Source organism: Panthera tigris, chromosome D2 (assembly GCF_018350195.1).
Source record: "Panthera tigris isolate Pti1 chromosome D2, P.tigris_Pti1_mat1.1, whole genome shotgun sequence".
Classification (NCBI taxonomy): Eukaryota; Metazoa; Chordata; class Mammalia; order Carnivora; family Felidae; genus Panthera; species Panthera tigris.
Window position 1 is genome coordinate 86,546,894 of NC_056670.1, and position 16,259 is coordinate 86,563,152.

Consider the following 16,259-nt stretch of genomic DNA (forward strand, 5'->3'; position numbering starts at 1 on the left):
GCACCCAGGTCACTGTACCTTGACCATCTCCTGCAGGAGGGCCAGTGCCTGCTCCTTTTCCTTCAGTAGTTGCTGCACTCTGGAGTCCAGGTGCCCCCAGGGTCCACCAGCTGGGTCCCAACTAGAAGGCAAACACCCAGCCTTTAACCCACAGGCTGGGGGGGTGGGGGGTGGGGTAAAGGTGGAACAGCAGACAGGTCAAGAGACAGGGGCCTACCCCGTGCACACACAGCGGCCTGTTTTCTCTGGAGTCCTCGGACTCTGTGGGGTCTTCGCACTGGAGGGCGCCATGGGGCCCGGCAAGCCTAAGGGGTAAGCAGATGTTTATCTGGGGTCCGCCCCCCTTCCCCCAGAAGATCCTGCCCCATGGCAGCACGTGGGGTGGGGGCAGGGCACGGAGCCCCAGAGGGCACCATGCAGGCACGGTCTGGCCTAGTTCAGCCAGATGCAGCCTGGATGTCCCTGAACGGCACGGCACCTGCGTGGGGTGTAGACAGGCCTGCGGGCCCCCCTTGGGAAGCTGCAGCCTGGGGGGCGTTGGGAGCAAGGATGCCCCTGCCCTCCCGGAGTGTGAACTCATCTCTGACGCAGCCCTTCGTGGAAGGCTCTGATGGGCCTCAGTTCTCCAAATCTGGGGATGTGGAATACTACCAGTGTGCGGAGAGGCGGTGAGCTCTGCCCGTGGTCTGTCAGCAATCCCGCCAGAGGGTCCTGGGCCCTGTAAACATTTTAAAGGTCATATGGTAAGGGCAGGCCGAGGAGAGGCTGACCTTGTTCAGACCGGGGGTCGGGGGTGGCAAACGGGAGTGGAGAGAGCCCGGGCTGGGCTGGCCTGGGCGGGAGAGATTCTGCACAGGGAGTTATCATGGCCCTGGTGGGTGAGGCTGGGAGGCCTGAGGGCTCCAGAAGGTTGCAGGTATCTGCGGTCCGCAGGCCAGGGCCGTGGGGACCAGGGCCTTCATCACCACCTGGTTCCTGATTTTACTATCGTGACAGATAACTGGGTCACATCCCAGCACGACAAACACAGCAGGGTCAGAGACCATACAAAGGTACCAACACGTACGGCCGGGTCAAGCAGGCACTGGTGGGCAGCACCATCCGTCACTTTTTCTCTCAGTGCACACAAGATGGGCTCGATGGCTCCGGGCGTGTTGGCCACCACCTTTCGGATATCCGTCTCTGAGACCCACAAACGCAGCTTGTGAAAGACTTTCCTGCGAAGAAAGCGGGGCCACAGCCCTCAGGGTTGCACCTGTAGGGCCAGGTGGGGGGTCTGGCTTTCCTTGGAGGGGAGAGGCTGGGACTGGAGCCCCTTCTTGCCCTGCACCCAGAGGAGCCCAGCAGCCATCTTGCCCCCAGCTGTCCCCTCTGGGACCAGAGCAGTCAGGCCAGGGGTGTCCCAGCCTGGGCCTCGCAGCAGGGCTGGCCTTCTGGGCTGAGTGCCCCCTGGCCCTGTGAGGAGGTCCTGCTGGTTCCCCTCCAAGGTGCTCAGAATTGGGACTTGACACACACTGCTAGAGCCACTGACCTCTTGTGTCCCTGGAGTTGAGCAGTGGCCTCTCCCTGCCTCCCTATCCCAGCACAATCTGCCCAGGTCTCAGCCCTGTGCTCCCTCTAGCCCTCCGGGCTCCGAGCCAGGTCTGAGCCAGGTGGTGGCCTTGGCCTCCAGAGTCCCTCCAGAGTCTCCGGGGAAGCCTGAGCTCCCCTCCCCATCCAGCCTCAGGGGCTGAGGGACTCTGCAGCCTGCTCCCCACTGCACCCCTAGGTCCCCCACACCTCACTCTGCTCTCATTTTCTCAGGGTCCTGGTCCTTCGTATCACTCGTTACAACTGATGCTAGTTACATCTCCTTATTTATCTGTCTCCCCACTGTACTGCCAGCCCCATGGAGACAGGGGCCCATTCACTTCAGTGTCTCCAGTGCCTGGAGCAGAGCCGGCCGTCCACCTGCAATTTCTGCGGAGTCAGGAAGTGAGAGGTGTGGTCAGCAGGAGCCTGACTGACGCCCTGCTGAGTGGCTCTCAAGCTGACTGGTGCCGGCCAAGTCCTCTTGGCCGGAAGCCCCTGGGAGTCCGTGCTGATGGGGAGACCCCAGGGGACAGGGGGACACACACGGACGGGGAAACAGCCCAAGAGCTTGTCCCAGAGCCCAGGAGGGTAGGGGAGAGGCCGCCCACCCAGGCCAGCCTTGAGGGGAGGGCCCTCGCAGAGCAGGGGCTCCGACGCGACAGGCAGGGAGGCGGGAAGCCCGCCTGTTGAGGATGCTCCAGTTGCTGAGTTTCTGGTCAGTGTTGCAGGTGGGGACCTAGTTATGCAGGTCCACGAGCCGGGGGCGGAAGTGCTTCACGATCTCTGCCAGCATCACTGGAGGGGGCAGGGGGTGCAAGGTGGGCTGGCCTGGCGAGCTTAGCGCCCCTCCTTTCCTTACACATCCGTCTCCCATGGCAGGAGAACCGGGGAGGGCCCTCGACCTGGGGGAGCGGTCACAGGGGCCTCCGGAGCAGGGTGTGGGTGCCCCAGGGGGGCGGGCTAGGAGCCGGCCTGAGGTCGGAGGAGCTGCTGGAGGGAACCCTGAGGCTGCCCGCATCCTCCCCCAGGAATGCTGAAAGGCGAGGGGACCTCCCCCCCAAAGGCGGCCCCTCTCGGCCACATTCATCCTCCTCCAGGGGCCGGCAGTGCAGCCGTCCTGCCCCTCCATTCCACGGCGCCCGTCACGCCCCCCGCTCTGGTGTCTTCCTTCCTTTCGGGGAGCCTGCTGACGGCCGGCCAGGCACCCCCCCAAGCCCCCTGCCCCTCCCCGGCCCTCACCGCCGTCGCTGAAGTCCCGGGCCAGGTGGCGCTTGGGACGGCTGAGCGGGAGCCCGTCCAGCCAGGCGCAGAGGCCGCGGAGGTCGCCGGGCGGCAGCGGCGGTGGCGAGGCCCGCGGGGTCGGCCCCGCTGCGCCCAGCATGGCCGCGGGACCGGCTGTTGGGGCGGTTGCCGGGAGACGGCGCCCAGGGGGGGGCCTGGGGCCGGAAGGGGAGGGCCGTGGGGGTCGCCAGCCACGCCCCCCGGCCGGTACCCTGGGGGCGGCGGACTTCCGGCTCAAGTCTGGGTGGGAGAAAAGGTAGGGTTTTGGCGTTTTTTTTCCAGTGTTCATTTTATTTTAACAAGCACAGGGCCCTTACGTGTTATCAGTTGAATTCCACGTTATTGAGCACACACTCTTTCATCGATTTAATAAGAATCTCGCGTCATTGAGAACTCGATCAATAACTGTCATAAAATACACACTTTTCATTGCGGTTTCGGTTGCAGGCGCGCCAGGGGCCTCCAGAGCAGCAGCGGGGGCCGCAGGTGCCTCTCGGGGTCCCGGCCCTGCCAACTCTGTTGGCACTTCTCACAGCGGACCCGGCCCCTCCGAGGGCGAGGGCGGAGGGCAGTGAGCCCGGAGGTGGGGGTGGGGGGAGCGCGAGGATCCGGGCAGGGGGCACGGCGGGCGGGGTGGGGGTGGGGGTGGAGAGCGAGTCCGGCCCAGTTAGCAGTTCTCACAGCGACCCGGCCCCTGGGACAGAGAGCGGGGCAGGCCCGGTCCCTTCAACATGAAGGACATCTGCCCCGCTGCGGCGGGGGCCTGGCACCCGAGTCACCTTCTCTGCACCGGTGGCTTCAGAGCAGCCTTGGGACCGACTACGCCCTGGGAGAAGGAAAAAGAACCGATGCCGAAATCCACCAGCTTCGCCAGGAGCACAACTTAATCTCACTTCCTTTCACATTTCTTAAGATGCAGGTCTCGGCTCAGGCAACATGCAGTGGCTCCGGTGCAGTGACAGCAGTGAGGGCCGCAAGCCATAAGACCGACAGCTGACGTCTTGTAGCCGTTAGACTTTCTCACTTGTACTAACAGGAAGAAAAGGCAGACTCGCAGCCGGTAGGAGTGGTGGTCAGGGAAAAGCCCGCCCTCTGACCGAGTATAAAGCGGATGTTATATCTACGGCCCCTAACTTTTCCTTTCCTCGGACAGGGACAGTGTCGGGACAGTGTCAGGGCAGTGCGGTGGGGGAGAGGCTCACCCTGCTACCCAGAGCCCTGGGTGTGAGAGGCTCACCTGTGGCGGCGGTCCAGGATGGGCTCCTCCAGCCCCAGGCTTGACCGGTGGCATCGGGGGTGGGAAGATCGGCTTGACAACCTGGAGGACACAGCAGACGGTGGACACCATCTGACGGCCCCTTGGTGCAAAGCTCCCCAGGTCTGCCCTGCTCCTGTGCACCTTGCAGAGTGCCCCCAACCCGTGGCTGCCACCGTGGGCAGCATGAAGCCCAAACGTGGCAGAACCCCATTCCTGGGCCCATCACCACCTCCCCCTCTCCCTCGACATCCTTGCCCCCACCCCTCCCAGCCCAGTGTTTCCCAAGAAAAGCTCTTAAATTGCCAGAAAGTGGGTCTTGGGAAGTTCAAAAGCCAAGAATTCACTAAAACTTGCATCTGTGTGCTGGTCAGGTTCAGGAGGAGGCCTGGGGAGGTAGGGGTGGGCACTGGTCACCCATCCCCAGGGGAGACCCTGGGTGTGCCGTTCCCAATCACCACTCCTTGGCCAGAAACCTTTCTGTCCCAACTGCCTCCGTTTTCCCGTCAAAGTCCCTCCTGAGGCTATTTTTGCAGCTTTACTCTAAGTCTAAAGTTAGTTTAAAAAGTTACAAAGAGAAAGAATCTCCATCAAGCAAACGCCACAGTAATGATTGCTGCTGGCAGGCCCACGGACAGACACAGACACGGGGGTCACAGTGGAAGGAGTAATCGACTATGTATCTCAGAGCATCTCCAGACGTCAGCTCCAAAGGGACGCCAAGGGCTTTACGCAGAGAAACCGCAGACACTGGCCACGGAGCCCCTGCCACCAGCGAGGGGCACAGGTGTAGCTGGGGGAGGCTCTCACCTGCTTGGACTTCAGTTCAGGGAGGGGCTTGGCAGGCGGAGCAGGTCTGAGCTGGTGGGAAGGAGGGGCAGCGATCAGACTAGGCCCGAGCTCGCCTACCTAGGCCCCAGGTCTAGCACTCGTGCTGTCCCTCCGGGCTGGGCCATCAGCCCTCCCGAGATCCCTGCCCACCAAATCCAGTCCCCAGATGGCCTGGCTGCTCGGGCCCACCGCTGCTCACCTGGTCTGGGGGCGGCCAGGTGTACACAGGAACTGTGGAGGGGGGTTTGGACGTGGCGGCTGGAGGCTGGAGGGAACGGACAGGTAGCCTGGGTCTCACAGGAGGGCTGCCTGCCTCCAGCTGCGCTCCCAGCGCAGGACCCAAGGTTCCCGCCCCTCCCAGAGGAAGAATAAAGTGTGCGTGGAGGGCTCTCCCTCACCCCGCTGCCCAGCAAGGCCTGAGCCCGGCTGGGCCTCCCATGCTCCCTTTCCTCAGCCTTGTAGGGGGCTCGGAGGAGGTGGACAGCAACGGAGGGGATCTGGGCCTTAACACCTTCTGACTGACCGTGCAGAGGCCAAGAGTCTCAGGTTCAGGTTCAAGCTCCAGTTCTGTCACTGGCTCACGTAGGTTCTCAGACTGCAGGCCCTAAAGCCTGCCTCTGCTCTGCAGGCCAGCTCTAAGCCCTGTTGTGAGGGGTGGGGTGGCCTCCAAAGCCCATCGGGGACAGTGGGATGCAATGCTTACAGCAGGGGGCGGCTGCTTGGGGGTCGCCCTGGGGACCGCGGGCCTGGCGGGCTGGCTGGGGTGGTGGGGGGGGCCCGGAGCCCCACCCTTGGCTGGCACACCGCGCCCCTCGTGGAACAGGGGGTTGGAGAGCCCGATGGCGGTCTTGGGTGCTGCAGTCCTGGGGAGAAAGCAAGACTGGTCAGTGTGTCCTGGCCTCAGGGTCTGACCCAGGGACCCAGGGGCTCCTGGCGTGTCCTGCATCCAACAAAGTGGTGTGAGGTCCCACGGCAGCTCGGACCCTGGCTGGTACGGGCCGGCTTCTGCAAGCCCATGTCATCCCACGTGTTCTGGTGCCAGCAGAGGTTGAGGGGTTGTGTGGGGGGACAGAGGGGCAGACCATCCACCTGTCACCAAAGGTCATCACCTGTTCCCCCCACCCAGTGAGAGACAGAGGCCCCAAAGCCCTCTCCGGGAAGGGCTATGTTTCTTCTTCCTCAAACAGCAGCGGGCATTTCCCAACTGTGAGCAGAAGGTCTCCCTGCACATGACAACGTGTGTGTTGCAACCCCAGAGCAGGCTCACCCCCAAGGGTTGCGGCCCCAGGCCTTTCGGTAGATGACTGCACCTGCCAGGAGGGCCAGAGCCACCAGGAGCACCGCAGGCACCAGCACGACCATCAGCAGGCTCCTGGACCCTGGAGGGGTGCACAAGGCCAGATGTCAAGAGGGTAGTGAGGGCTGGGAGGGCCAGTGAGCCCAGAACCCTGGGACCCTCCCTAGAGCCCAGGGCCTGTCTGAGGACCCTCAGCATAGAGACCCAGTACATTACAACAGCACTCCAGGCTCTCAGATGATGAGTTGGAGGGCTTAGTGGTAGCTGGCCCCGGGCCCACAGTGACATGAGCCAGGTCTGGCCAGGCCCTGGAGGGGGTGGTGCTGTGGCCGGCTACACGCACAGTGGTTGCTGCAGAGGAAGACACGGTGGCAGTGGGGGCCCACAGACTCAGAAGGGGGCTGAGGACCCGGCAAAGGGGCTAGCGCTTCCTGTCACTGCTCCTGTGCCCTCCCTCTAGGATGGGCCTCTCGTCTGTCTCATTGGGGCCCAGGTGGCCACACAGGCCCAGAAAGCGTGGGGTTGAATCTAACAATGCCCGGAGGGACCTGTGGGCACATGGTGTCCTTGTCAGCCCTGCCCATGTGGTCTGGACCCCGTCAGGTTGTACAGACGTGCGGGCCCCAAGGCGGCCGGACGTACCTGTGTGCACGGAGGGCAGCAGCTCTGTGCAGTGGGGTGGTGCCCAGCCCGGGTGGCACTGGCACTCCTCCTTGTGGTTGCACACCTGGGGGTGAGTGGGGGGTCAGGGCCAGGCCTCAGGCCCAGGAGGGGCTCTGCCGCGGCCCCCACTGATGGAGGACAGGCCGAGCTCACCCACGAGCTGCCACGACCAAGGCCGAGGGAACATGCTGACAACAGAGGAGGGCCCTGCTTCCCAGCACCGCAGGCGCGGGAGGCGCAGGCCGGGCAGCTTCTTGTGGGCTGTTCTCCGGGCCCACCCCCAGGCCTCCCTGAGACGGGAGCCCCCGAGGGGGGCGCTCCAGCCCCTTGTTTCAAGCTCTGGGTCCCGGCATCACCACACAGGTTACTGAGAGCTGACCACAGTAGCCACATTTCACAGCGGGTCATTTCAACCACAAGCAGCCCACAGGTTCCCCAGCACGACTGCCCTGGGCCTCAGTGCTCACATGGGACGCCCAGATCCCCACCAGCTCAGTCCCTCAGCTGCTGTTCAGCCCCCGGGCGCTGGCCCTGTCCCCTGTTCACCCGGGCTCATCTTGAGCACCGCCTACCAGTCTCCTTCAGCCCCAAAAGGCAGGTGGCGGGATGTCCCGTGGACTCACGTACCCCGTGGTTGTTGCACTGGGCGGAGCAGTTTCTGGACCTGTAAACTTGCAGGTGCTCGCAGCGTCCTTTCCAGCAAATCTGGAGGGCAGGGAGTGTCTCCTCGGGCAGCCATTCTAGGGCTGCTTCAAGCCCCTGTACCCCAACTTCTAACGTCGGCTGACGCTGCCCCACAGCCTGCCCGGTGAGCTTTGGGGGAGATTGGCTGTGGTCCCGGCATCCAGGCTTGGTGTATATGCCCTCTGCCAGCTGGCCGGCCAGCCCACCAGGGCCAGAGGACTGGCCCCACCCTTCTAGGGGTGCGGTGGGTGCCTTGGGGGGACTGGCCCAAGAGAAAGGTGAACAAACCACACGAACAAAGGACAGAGTCCCTGCGCACAGTCCTTGGGTCACAAGTTTAGGACCTGTGGGTCTAGCAGCCTGACTGCCATGTGGGACACGTCCAGGCTCACAGCCCTCAAAATCCCCTAAAAGCTGCAGCCAGCTGATGTGCCCTCCAGCAAACGGGGTCGGGGGGCTCTGGGCGCTCACCCTCTCCTCGCCACACTTGGTGCCTTCAGGCACTGGCTCGTAGCCAACACCTTCCTCCAGGACGAGGGCCTGGCAAGCAGCCGAGGAGGAGGTGAGGGTGCAGGAGCTCTGCTCTGGGGGTTTCTGTCCCCCCTCACAGTACAGGACGCCACATTTGTTGACCCTGTGCAAGAGGAACATGCATGCTCTGCTGGGTCTCCTGTCTGGTGCGTGCTGACCGCACCCCCCTTAGGAGGACCGGGGGAGCTGCGGGAAACGAGGTCCAGAACCCTTGGACAGGCTGTGGGGTCCACTGATGGGTACTCCACCGAAAGGCAGGCTGGGCCCCCCGGAGAACCCCCTGACTCGGTCCCCGGGCAGCCCTGCTCACAGGGACATCCTGTGGTCCCGGACCCAGGGCAGTCAGGCTACAACCGCTCACCTGCTGGAGCCAAGGGGGATCCCGCCCTTACAGTCGGGCGAGATGCTGTAGGTGTAGCATCTTTCCACGGCAACCCGTGAGCCTGTGGGGGCAGGAGGAGGTCAGTCCTCCCGCTCAGGACCCGCGGCCGCCCGTGGGCCTGGGGTCCCCTGCCTCACCTGGCCCCCACAGGTCCTGGCACCTCTGGGCCAGCGTGGGGCAGGCTCCGTTGTAGCAGTAGCCCCCCGGGCAGGGTGTGCCGTTCTCCTGGAAGGCGTCCTCTGGGCACCCCGGCTGCCGGCCGTCACAGTGCTCCTCAAGGTCACATGCGTCCTTCGGGTGACGGCACAGCTCACCGGCGGGTGTCACCTGCCCGGAAGAGCAGAGCTCACCTGGGGAACACAGGCCCGCAAACAGACCCGTGCCTCCCGCGCTGGCAGGCATGTACCCGGGGCCCTTCCCACCCGCTGACCTGCGGGCACAGCCGGGCTGGAGCAGGAGGTGTCGCACTCACCCTGCACTCCCGGCAGCAGGCGCCCTGTGCACACTCGGCCCCGTGGGCCAGCTGGCAGGTGGTGGCGTTACAGCAGGGGTTCCGACAGTCCTGGAGGGCAGGGCCGGACACAGCAAAGGTCAGAGCGGGCTCCAGGTGGACCCCAGGACCCCCTCCCCAGCAGCCCCTGCGGGTGGTGACGGGTGTCAGCGAACAGGAGCGTTTTCTGCCGTGTGGCTGTGGCGCGCAGGGCACCTGGTGGGTCAGGCGTGGACGCCCCCGCTTGCAGGACGGAGACGGGGGCCTGTGTACCTGGGGTGGGCCGCAGTCACACTGCTCCCCATGTTCCACGAACCAGTTCCCACACACAGGGTCGCCCACCAGCCGGCCAGGGTCTGGGGCGTTGTCCAGGCAGCCCGTCCGGGGCTTCTCCACGAACAGCTCCAGGTCGGCACGGCTGCACTGGCTGAACATTCTGGGGAACTTGACGCTGGGGGAGGGGGGTGACTCTGTCAGGGGGTGCAGGTGGGGGGCACTGGGACACCCCGCTCCGCAGGCAGACCTGGGCCTCACCCGATGCTGGCCGCCATGACGCAGCCGCCACCTTCCCGCGGCACGGGACAGTAGCAGCCTTGAATGTTCTCGTCATGGGCCATGCCCAGGTTGTGGCCCATCTCGTGGGCCATGGTGGACGCCACACCGATGGGGTTCTGGTGGTGGTCCTACAGGGAGAGGCTGTGCTGGCTGGTGCTGCCTGCACCACCCCCACCCCCACCCGCGCCCCACCCCCACTGCCCCAGGTAAGGCTGGGTGCTGGGCGCGGCCTCCTGCCAACCACGCTTCTCAAAGCTCCAACCCATCCTCCAGGGGAGGTGGCCATCCAGGTGTTCCAGCCCATGTGGATGGCTCGGGGACGAGCAGGTGGACCTAGGTCCTCGGGGCTCCCCTTCACGCACTCCGCTCCAGCTCTGAACCGGGCTCCCCACCCAGAAGCCAGCAAGCCTAGGCCAGATTCCCTGCACACCTGGTTCACAGCCCCTGAGCCCCGGGAGCACATGGACGACACCTTGGCCAGTCCCACGGTGGTCCCGGTGAAGTCGACCCCGCTGGAAACAAGAGGCGTGCGTGGACGTGGACGCCCTGAAAGCCGCCTCCCTCCCGCGTGCCCCTCGTTCTCACACAGCCCTCCCTGGCTGCAAGGGCCCAGCTCTCTGCGTCCACGGCCCACATACGTGATCAGCTGCGCGTTGTCGTGCTGGTAACGCCCCGCCAGTTTCTGCGCCCGCCAGGTGAGGAAGTTCTCCAGTGTGGTGTCGGCTTGGGAGCTCACGTGAATCCCGTCCCTGTGGTTCCAGATCTCCAGGCCCACCAGGACCACACGGACATTGAGCTCCTGATAAAGCTTCGGGCAGAGAACCCCTTGGTCAAGCTCAGGGACAGCAAGGGCCAAAGACACAGAGGCCACTCCCTGCTCACCTGGCCCACGGTCCCACCTGCTGGCCGTGCCCCCCCATCTCTACAACCAGGGTTTCTACTGAGCTGGGAGGGAGCGGCCCCCACCTTGTCCACATGGTTCACCACCTCCAGCACCCGCCTGCGTACAGCCTCTCTGCTCCCCAACAGCTGGAACTGAAGGACGGCAGACCGTCAGGTGCACGCAGCCCGCTGGCCTGCCCCAGCCCCCGCCCCAGCCCCCGCCCCCGCGCCCCACCCCGCACTACCTCCGTACTGTCCGTGACCACGTACAGCTCCACGTAGCGGGTTTCCCGGGGCAGCAGCCAGTTCTGGGGGCACAAGAAGCTGGTGAGCCGCCCCAGCCACCGCCCTGCCGACCGAGGCCCAGTCTTCACATACCGACCCTGTCCCAGGGACCTGGAGCTGGCACCAGCCCCCTGCCCACTCCTGGGGGGACCGTCCAGGAGGCTCCAGTGCAGACTAGAGCTATCTCTGCAGCTGCCGGTGGAGCCAGGTCCAGGCCCACTGGCCAAGGGGACTGCTCGGAGACACCCTGACTATGGGGATGGTGGACAGAACCCCCACTCAGCTTCAGCTGACCACACTGCAGTCTAGGGGACGCACAGCCCCAGCAGACAGGAGATGATGAAGCTGGTGGGGGGGGGGGGGGGCGCCCGCTCACCCGGGGCCTGAAGGCTGCTGAGATCCGAGGCCCCAAGGCCTTCTCCAAGCTGGAATCGCTGACCCCGCAGGTCCCGGCCTTCTGCTGCAGGTGCTCTGCCTGGTACAGCGCATGCCGCCCCTCTTCACTGGCCCCATCCAGGGGCTCAATCAGGTGGACAGTCGAGCCAGCCCGGAAAAAGCCCCTGAGGGCAGAAGGAAGCCAGCAGGTTCCAAATTAGCACATCCCCCACACCCCATGCCCATCTGGGGAGGACAAACCCTTGCAGGACAGAAGGCCTCCTTCTGGTGCCCGAGGACACAGGCCCCCCAGGGAAGTGGTACACTGGGGACAGCACCCACAGCCCTAGGAGAGCTGCATAGCTTAGGGGACCCGTGACTTCTAACAGGACAGACACCCGTGTGCAGAAAGGCTGCCGTGTGAAGCCCCGCTTTCCTTGGCCTCGGTTTACCTCCTTGGGGCATGTGGGGGAGGGCTGAGGCACCGATGTGCTGACACCCCCCTCCCCGGGTGTGCAATGCCCACCCACCTGAGGCCGGCACAGGTGCTGAGGCTGGCGGCAGAATGCTCGTGCCCCTCCACGTGGCCCTGGTAGAAGCAGTGATCCTGTGGGAGATGGGAGGGTAAGTGGTGCACAGCCCTGTGCTCCCTCTGCCCACCACCGTCCTTGGGGGGTGCTGCCCAGGGGCCTGTACCTGCCTCTGTAGCTGCTCTGTCACTTGGGAGCCGTTGGCCGTGCTGTAGGTCTCCGTGTAGCCCGAGCCCACCAGCTCCCTGGAAAAGAGCCACCAGGTGCTGGGGGCATGTGTGGGACCGGCGTGGGTGTGCTGAGACCCTGCAGGCCCGGCCTCCACTTACCTGTTCTTCCGCAAGTGCAGGGTGAAGTTGTGCCCTTGGGCCCCAAGGACATAGCTCACACTGTCCGGGTACCGGTCCTGAGGCAGGGGAGAGGGAGGGGTCCAGGGTGAGGGGTGTACCCCACCTCAAACCTGGGGGCAGTGGAGCTCGGCTGGGTGGGGATGCTGCCCAAGTCCGGAGTACTCTGAAACCTGAAAGACCCTCAGAGGAGGCCTCGGGGTCATTCAGAGTCAGGCCGGTATTAGGAGGTTGGGGCTCTAGATCTCATTTTCCCCATCGGTCCACACAAGGGTAATGACTGGGATCCCATTCCCCAGGAAGCAGGGGGAGGGGAGACAGAGACATGACCCTGCCAGGCTGCCCTTAGAACCACTGCAGCAGAGGAGGTGGGGGCAGGGCCCATGAGGGGGCACCCCAGGGGAGAGCCCCGGCGGCTGACCTCGCTGACCTTGGAACCGCCCCCAGGGTGGGATGAGGGCCCAGGGTGGAGGAAGGCTTTTCCCAGATACTGAGGTCAGGAGAGGGCGGTCTCCACACTCACAGGCACACCCACGTGGATTTTAAGAATGCCCCCAGGCAGCCTTGGGGAATCCCAGGCCAGCCCCAGATGCCTCACAAAGGTGCGTCACCATAAACACGCCTCTGGTGAGCCATCCCCTCTAGCCTAGGAGAGATTTGAGGATCCAGCCCTTGAGTGAAACTGGGGCGTGGCCAGGGCCAGCAGGGTTCCTGAAAGGCACCCCCACCCACTAGAGGGCAGGGCGAGGCAGGAAGTAGGAAGGTGAGGCCTGGGGGTGGAGGCAGTCCAGGCGGCCCAGGAGGGCTATGAGCCCTCTCAGAAGCCCACCTGGCCCTCAGCCCCACAGGCTGCCTCTTCATAACTGGCTGGGCCCACTGGGAACTACAGGAGGGACCCCAGGCCAGCTTCCCTGGCTGAAACTTACCCAGTGGGAGGGCAGGGCTCGGCGAGCACGGGGTTGTGGCAGACGTTGGGGCCACACCACCTCGTACTGCTCCACATGGGGCAGGGGGACACTGGGGGCGGCCACTGTGGGAGAGAAGGGGGTCAGCAGGCCTGTGGTGGGTCTGTATCTCTGCCTCTGGGGGAGTCCTCTAGCAGCGCAGGGACCAGAGATTTGGAGACCCAGTTCTGCTGCCCAAGGACCAGGTGTCAGGTTCTGGGTTCAGAGGCCACAGGACCCTGCCCTGGCTGCCAGGACAGCTCCTCCCTCAGAGCCCAGGGCTGACCTAGACGTCCCCTCCCCTCCCTTGGGTCCAAGGGCGCACAAGGGCCCTCCTTGCCATCTCAATGTCTCCCATAATTGCGCCTAACTGGGGAGCCCACTGGCCTGCCTGGCAGGCCGTTCACCCAGCCCAAATCTAGAAGCTCCCAGGTATCCGACAACAAACAGCCCAGGGAGTGGGGGTGAGGCCCAGAATTGGAGCACCAGCACACCCTTTTCTGTGTCTCTCTCAAAGTGTTAGGCCAAGTGTTTCCATAACCTTTATCTCGCAAACCTCCTGAAGAAAGGGGCCCTGCCTGCCAGAGAAATGACCCCCTCCAGCCTGGGGGGCTGGGACACCACCGCACCCCAGCCCAGAAAGCGCCCAGAAAGCTCCCAGGAGCAGCGGTGAGGGCTGGGGCCAGTAGCACACTTGGCTTCTCCCCCCACCAGAGGTGGGTCCCCTGTGGGGGGGCAGGGTAGACTACCACCTATACCCAGCCCCAGGCCATTGCTCCTCGGTCCTCCCTTCCTTGCCACGCTGGGGAGTCCAGGTGGGAGTGGGCACTCACCCCAAGGCCCCAGGGTGGGTAGGCCATGGGGTTCTCCACCTTGCCCTGAATCCTTGGCGGGACCAGCGCTGGCGGGACCAGCGCTGGCGGGACCAGCGCTGGCGGGACCAGCGCTGGCGGGACCAGCGCTGGCGGGACCAGCGCTGGCGGGACCAGCGCTGGCGGGACCAGCGCTGGCGGGACCAGCGCTGGCGGGACCAGCGCTGGCGGGACCAGCGCTGGCGGGACCAGCGCTGGCGGGACCAGCGCTGGGGACACGCCCTAAGCTACTTCTCCCTGGTTCCCTTTTGAAGTTTCTGCCTGTCACCTGAGGGCTCTGAGCTGAGGGCTCCCTTCCAAGCGCCCAACCGCTGGGTCTGTTCCAGAGCTCGGCGGGGTGCAGACGGCCAGGGGACAGCCCCTCGCCTTGGGGACAGCCCCTCGCCCTGGCACTCACCTTGCAGCCACAGAGCGAACAGCGGGAGTCCGAGGCGGCGCATGGGGGACGCACACAGGCGTCCGGGGCGGGAACAGGGAGCGTACAGAGGGTCGGGGGTCCGGGGTCCGGGGTCCAGGGTCCAGGTCCAGGACACAGCGCGAACTGGGGACAGCCCCGCGCTCGAAACTCGGTCTGGCCGCCGCGCTCTATGCTGGAAGGGCCCTCCCCCGCCCCGGAGCCCAGCCCCCGGCCCGCAGCCTATCGGCCCCTCTGACGGCCGGGGGGGGGCGGGGCTTGGGCCTCGGCGGGGGGAGGCCCCCGTCCCCCGCCCAGACGGCGTCTACTCCTGGGCCCCTGGTGTCCACGACGAGGGGGGCTCCCGAACGGCCTCTGGTGTCCACAAGGAGGAACGTCATAAACGTGGACGGCACTAACGAAGGGGGCCGCGAACGGGCCAAGCCTGGCCCCCCCCCTTGCAAGTCTGCACCCTCCCGGGTGCAGGTGAGGAGCCCAGGCTCGTCCTGCAGCCTGGCGGGGCAGCGGCTTGAGTAACGCTCAGAGGTTGGGGGATGCTCAGGTGCGGATGTGCCCTCGGACTTCCTGGAGAACAGAAGCCCACACGGGACCCAGTACTGCTTCCTGCCCTGCCGGCCCCCACGCTGACCTGGCCCCCGGGCCGGCAGGCGCGGGCCGGAGGGAGGGCGGTCCCTGTCATCTGCCGCTAATCCAAGAGGGTTTGCCCTCAGCTCAGTGGCCCTGGAGCCACGTTCTGGACAGGCTTCCTGAAATGGTGCACATCAGTGCAAGTCCAAACCTTGGGCGAGGGTGTGGTGCCCCAGGCAGTCCCAGACCAGAGGTCAAAATTTCACAGCCCAGTAGTTCCCCCAAAGCAAATGGAAAGAAAAGGAAAAGCAGCAAGGGGTTGGCGGGCTTTGAGGCATCTTGGGCAGAGGTGGCGGCGGGGCCCCGTGCCCCCGCGAGCAGAGCAAGACACAGAGACGGTCTGGGGTCTGGACGTGTGGGTTCCGTCCCTGTGCTCACACACAGCTGGATCAGGGAGGCTCGTGAGCCCCCCTTCCCAGTGAGCTCACTTCTCTTCCTTAGCTGTGCAATTATTTGGGAACAAAAATTAAAAGGCAACAGTCCCTGTAAAGGCAAAACCCAGAGCTGTCGCAGACGCACTCGCTCCTCGGCCAGCAGACCAGACCACCCATGTGCAGCCAGACCAGCAGGGGTCTGCTCCTCCTCCGACACAGGACCCCCCCCCCCCCCCCCCGCCGCCAAGGCTCCTCTTGTCCCACCCTCACCACTGGCAACCCTAGGGTGCAGCGGGCAAGCCTGTTGCCCAGAGCCCAGGACGGGGACACAAAATTTCCGGGTCTCAGGGCAGGGCACGAGGGCGGCAAGCCCAGGGCCAGTGGGCTCCTCAGCTCGGTAAGAGGTTAGCACGACACCAGGGCTCTGGTAACACTGGCGGCAAATAAGCGAATTTGCCACTGCACACACAGCGGCCTGGACAAGAAAGCCGTCTGTGGCTTGTGAGTTGGACCCCCTCCATGGTGCCTGTTCTTCAAGGCAGCAGCTGGACTGAGTGCCCACCACCCTGCCTCCAGGAGCCTGCTTCCGGCCCCTTCCACCTGCCCCCCAAGACCCCCTGCAGCAGGCAGGCAGAGCCGAGTCTGGACAGCAACACAGGACATTTGGCGGGTGGGCAGCATGGCTAGAGTGGGGAGCAGTGGGGTGGGGGTCACAGCTGTGCCACCCAGGGCCGAACCCGCCCTATGGGTTCCACTCTGCACTTCAGCGGGTGCTCCTCAGGACTCCCCCACCCTCCTGCCCAGTCCTGCGGCAGGACAAGGACCGTGCTGCCCCCTGGTGCCCGGAGCCCAGCCTTGCTGATTGCTGGGACACCAGGTGTGCCCACCTGGACACCAGGCTTGGATTTCGTCCCCTGCGAGACCTTGATAATCATCCTGAAGTTGCTCAAATGCTGCGTGTTTTCACCTTTTTTTTCTTTTTTTGAGACAAAGAAGGTGCCCAAGTGAGCGAGGGGCAGAGACAGAGAAAGAGAGAAAAAGAGAAAATCCCAGGAGGGGCAGAGAGA

The 16,259-nt window shown here is 64.7% G+C and overlaps 1 protein-coding gene across 3 annotated transcripts; it reads right to left on the bottom strand.

Annotated features, from left to right (window-relative positions):
- Window positions 1-3,123: 3,123 nt before the first annotated feature.
- Window positions 3,124-14,428, bottom strand: ADAM8 (ADAM metallopeptidase domain 8). 3 transcript variants are annotated; one of them, XM_042960196.1, is made up of 25 exons: window positions 14,174-14,428; window positions 12,887-12,990; window positions 11,943-12,019; window positions 11,780-11,858; window positions 11,614-11,690; window positions 11,085-11,268; window positions 10,669-10,731; window positions 10,508-10,576; window positions 10,180-10,349; window positions 9,972-10,053; window positions 9,521-9,669; window positions 9,260-9,437; window positions 8,969-9,058; window positions 8,634-8,823; window positions 8,476-8,557; window positions 8,055-8,217; window positions 7,527-7,604; window positions 6,879-6,963; window positions 6,453-6,587; window positions 6,207-6,318; window positions 5,643-5,802; window positions 5,139-5,204; window positions 4,919-4,969; window positions 4,091-4,171; window positions 3,124-3,679 (listed from the first exon to the last, which is right to left on the bottom strand). In XM_042960196.1, the coding sequence occupies exons 1-25, from the start codon at window positions 14,214-14,216 to the stop codon at window positions 3,629-3,631; spliced, it is 2,619 nt and encodes an 872-aa protein (XP_042816130.1). In that variant the 5' UTR covers window positions 14,217-14,428; the 3' UTR covers window positions 3,124-3,628. The 3 variants fall into 3 exon arrangements, with proteins under 3 accessions (XP_042816130.1, XP_042816131.1, XP_042816132.1); XM_042960197.1 differs by having other exon boundaries at window positions 3,124-3,882; XM_042960198.1 differs by lacking the exon at window positions 6,453-6,587 and having other exon boundaries at window positions 14,174-14,424.
- Between the last annotated feature and the right edge of the window lie 1,831 nt (window positions 14,429-16,259).

Coding starts and splice junctions, on each gene's coding strand:
- ADAM8 (XM_042960196.1), bottom strand. CDS start 14,216: ATGCGCCGCCTCGGACTCCCGCTGTTCGCTCTGTGGCTGCAAG. Junction 4,172..4,918: donor CTGAACTGAAGTCCAAGCAG/GTGAGAGCCTCC, acceptor TGTGTCCTCCAG/GTTGTCAAGCCGATCTTCCC. Junction 3,680..4,090: donor ATCCTGGACCGCCGCCACAG/GTGAGCCTCTCA, acceptor TCCTTCTCCCAG/GGCGTAGTCGGTCCCAAGGC.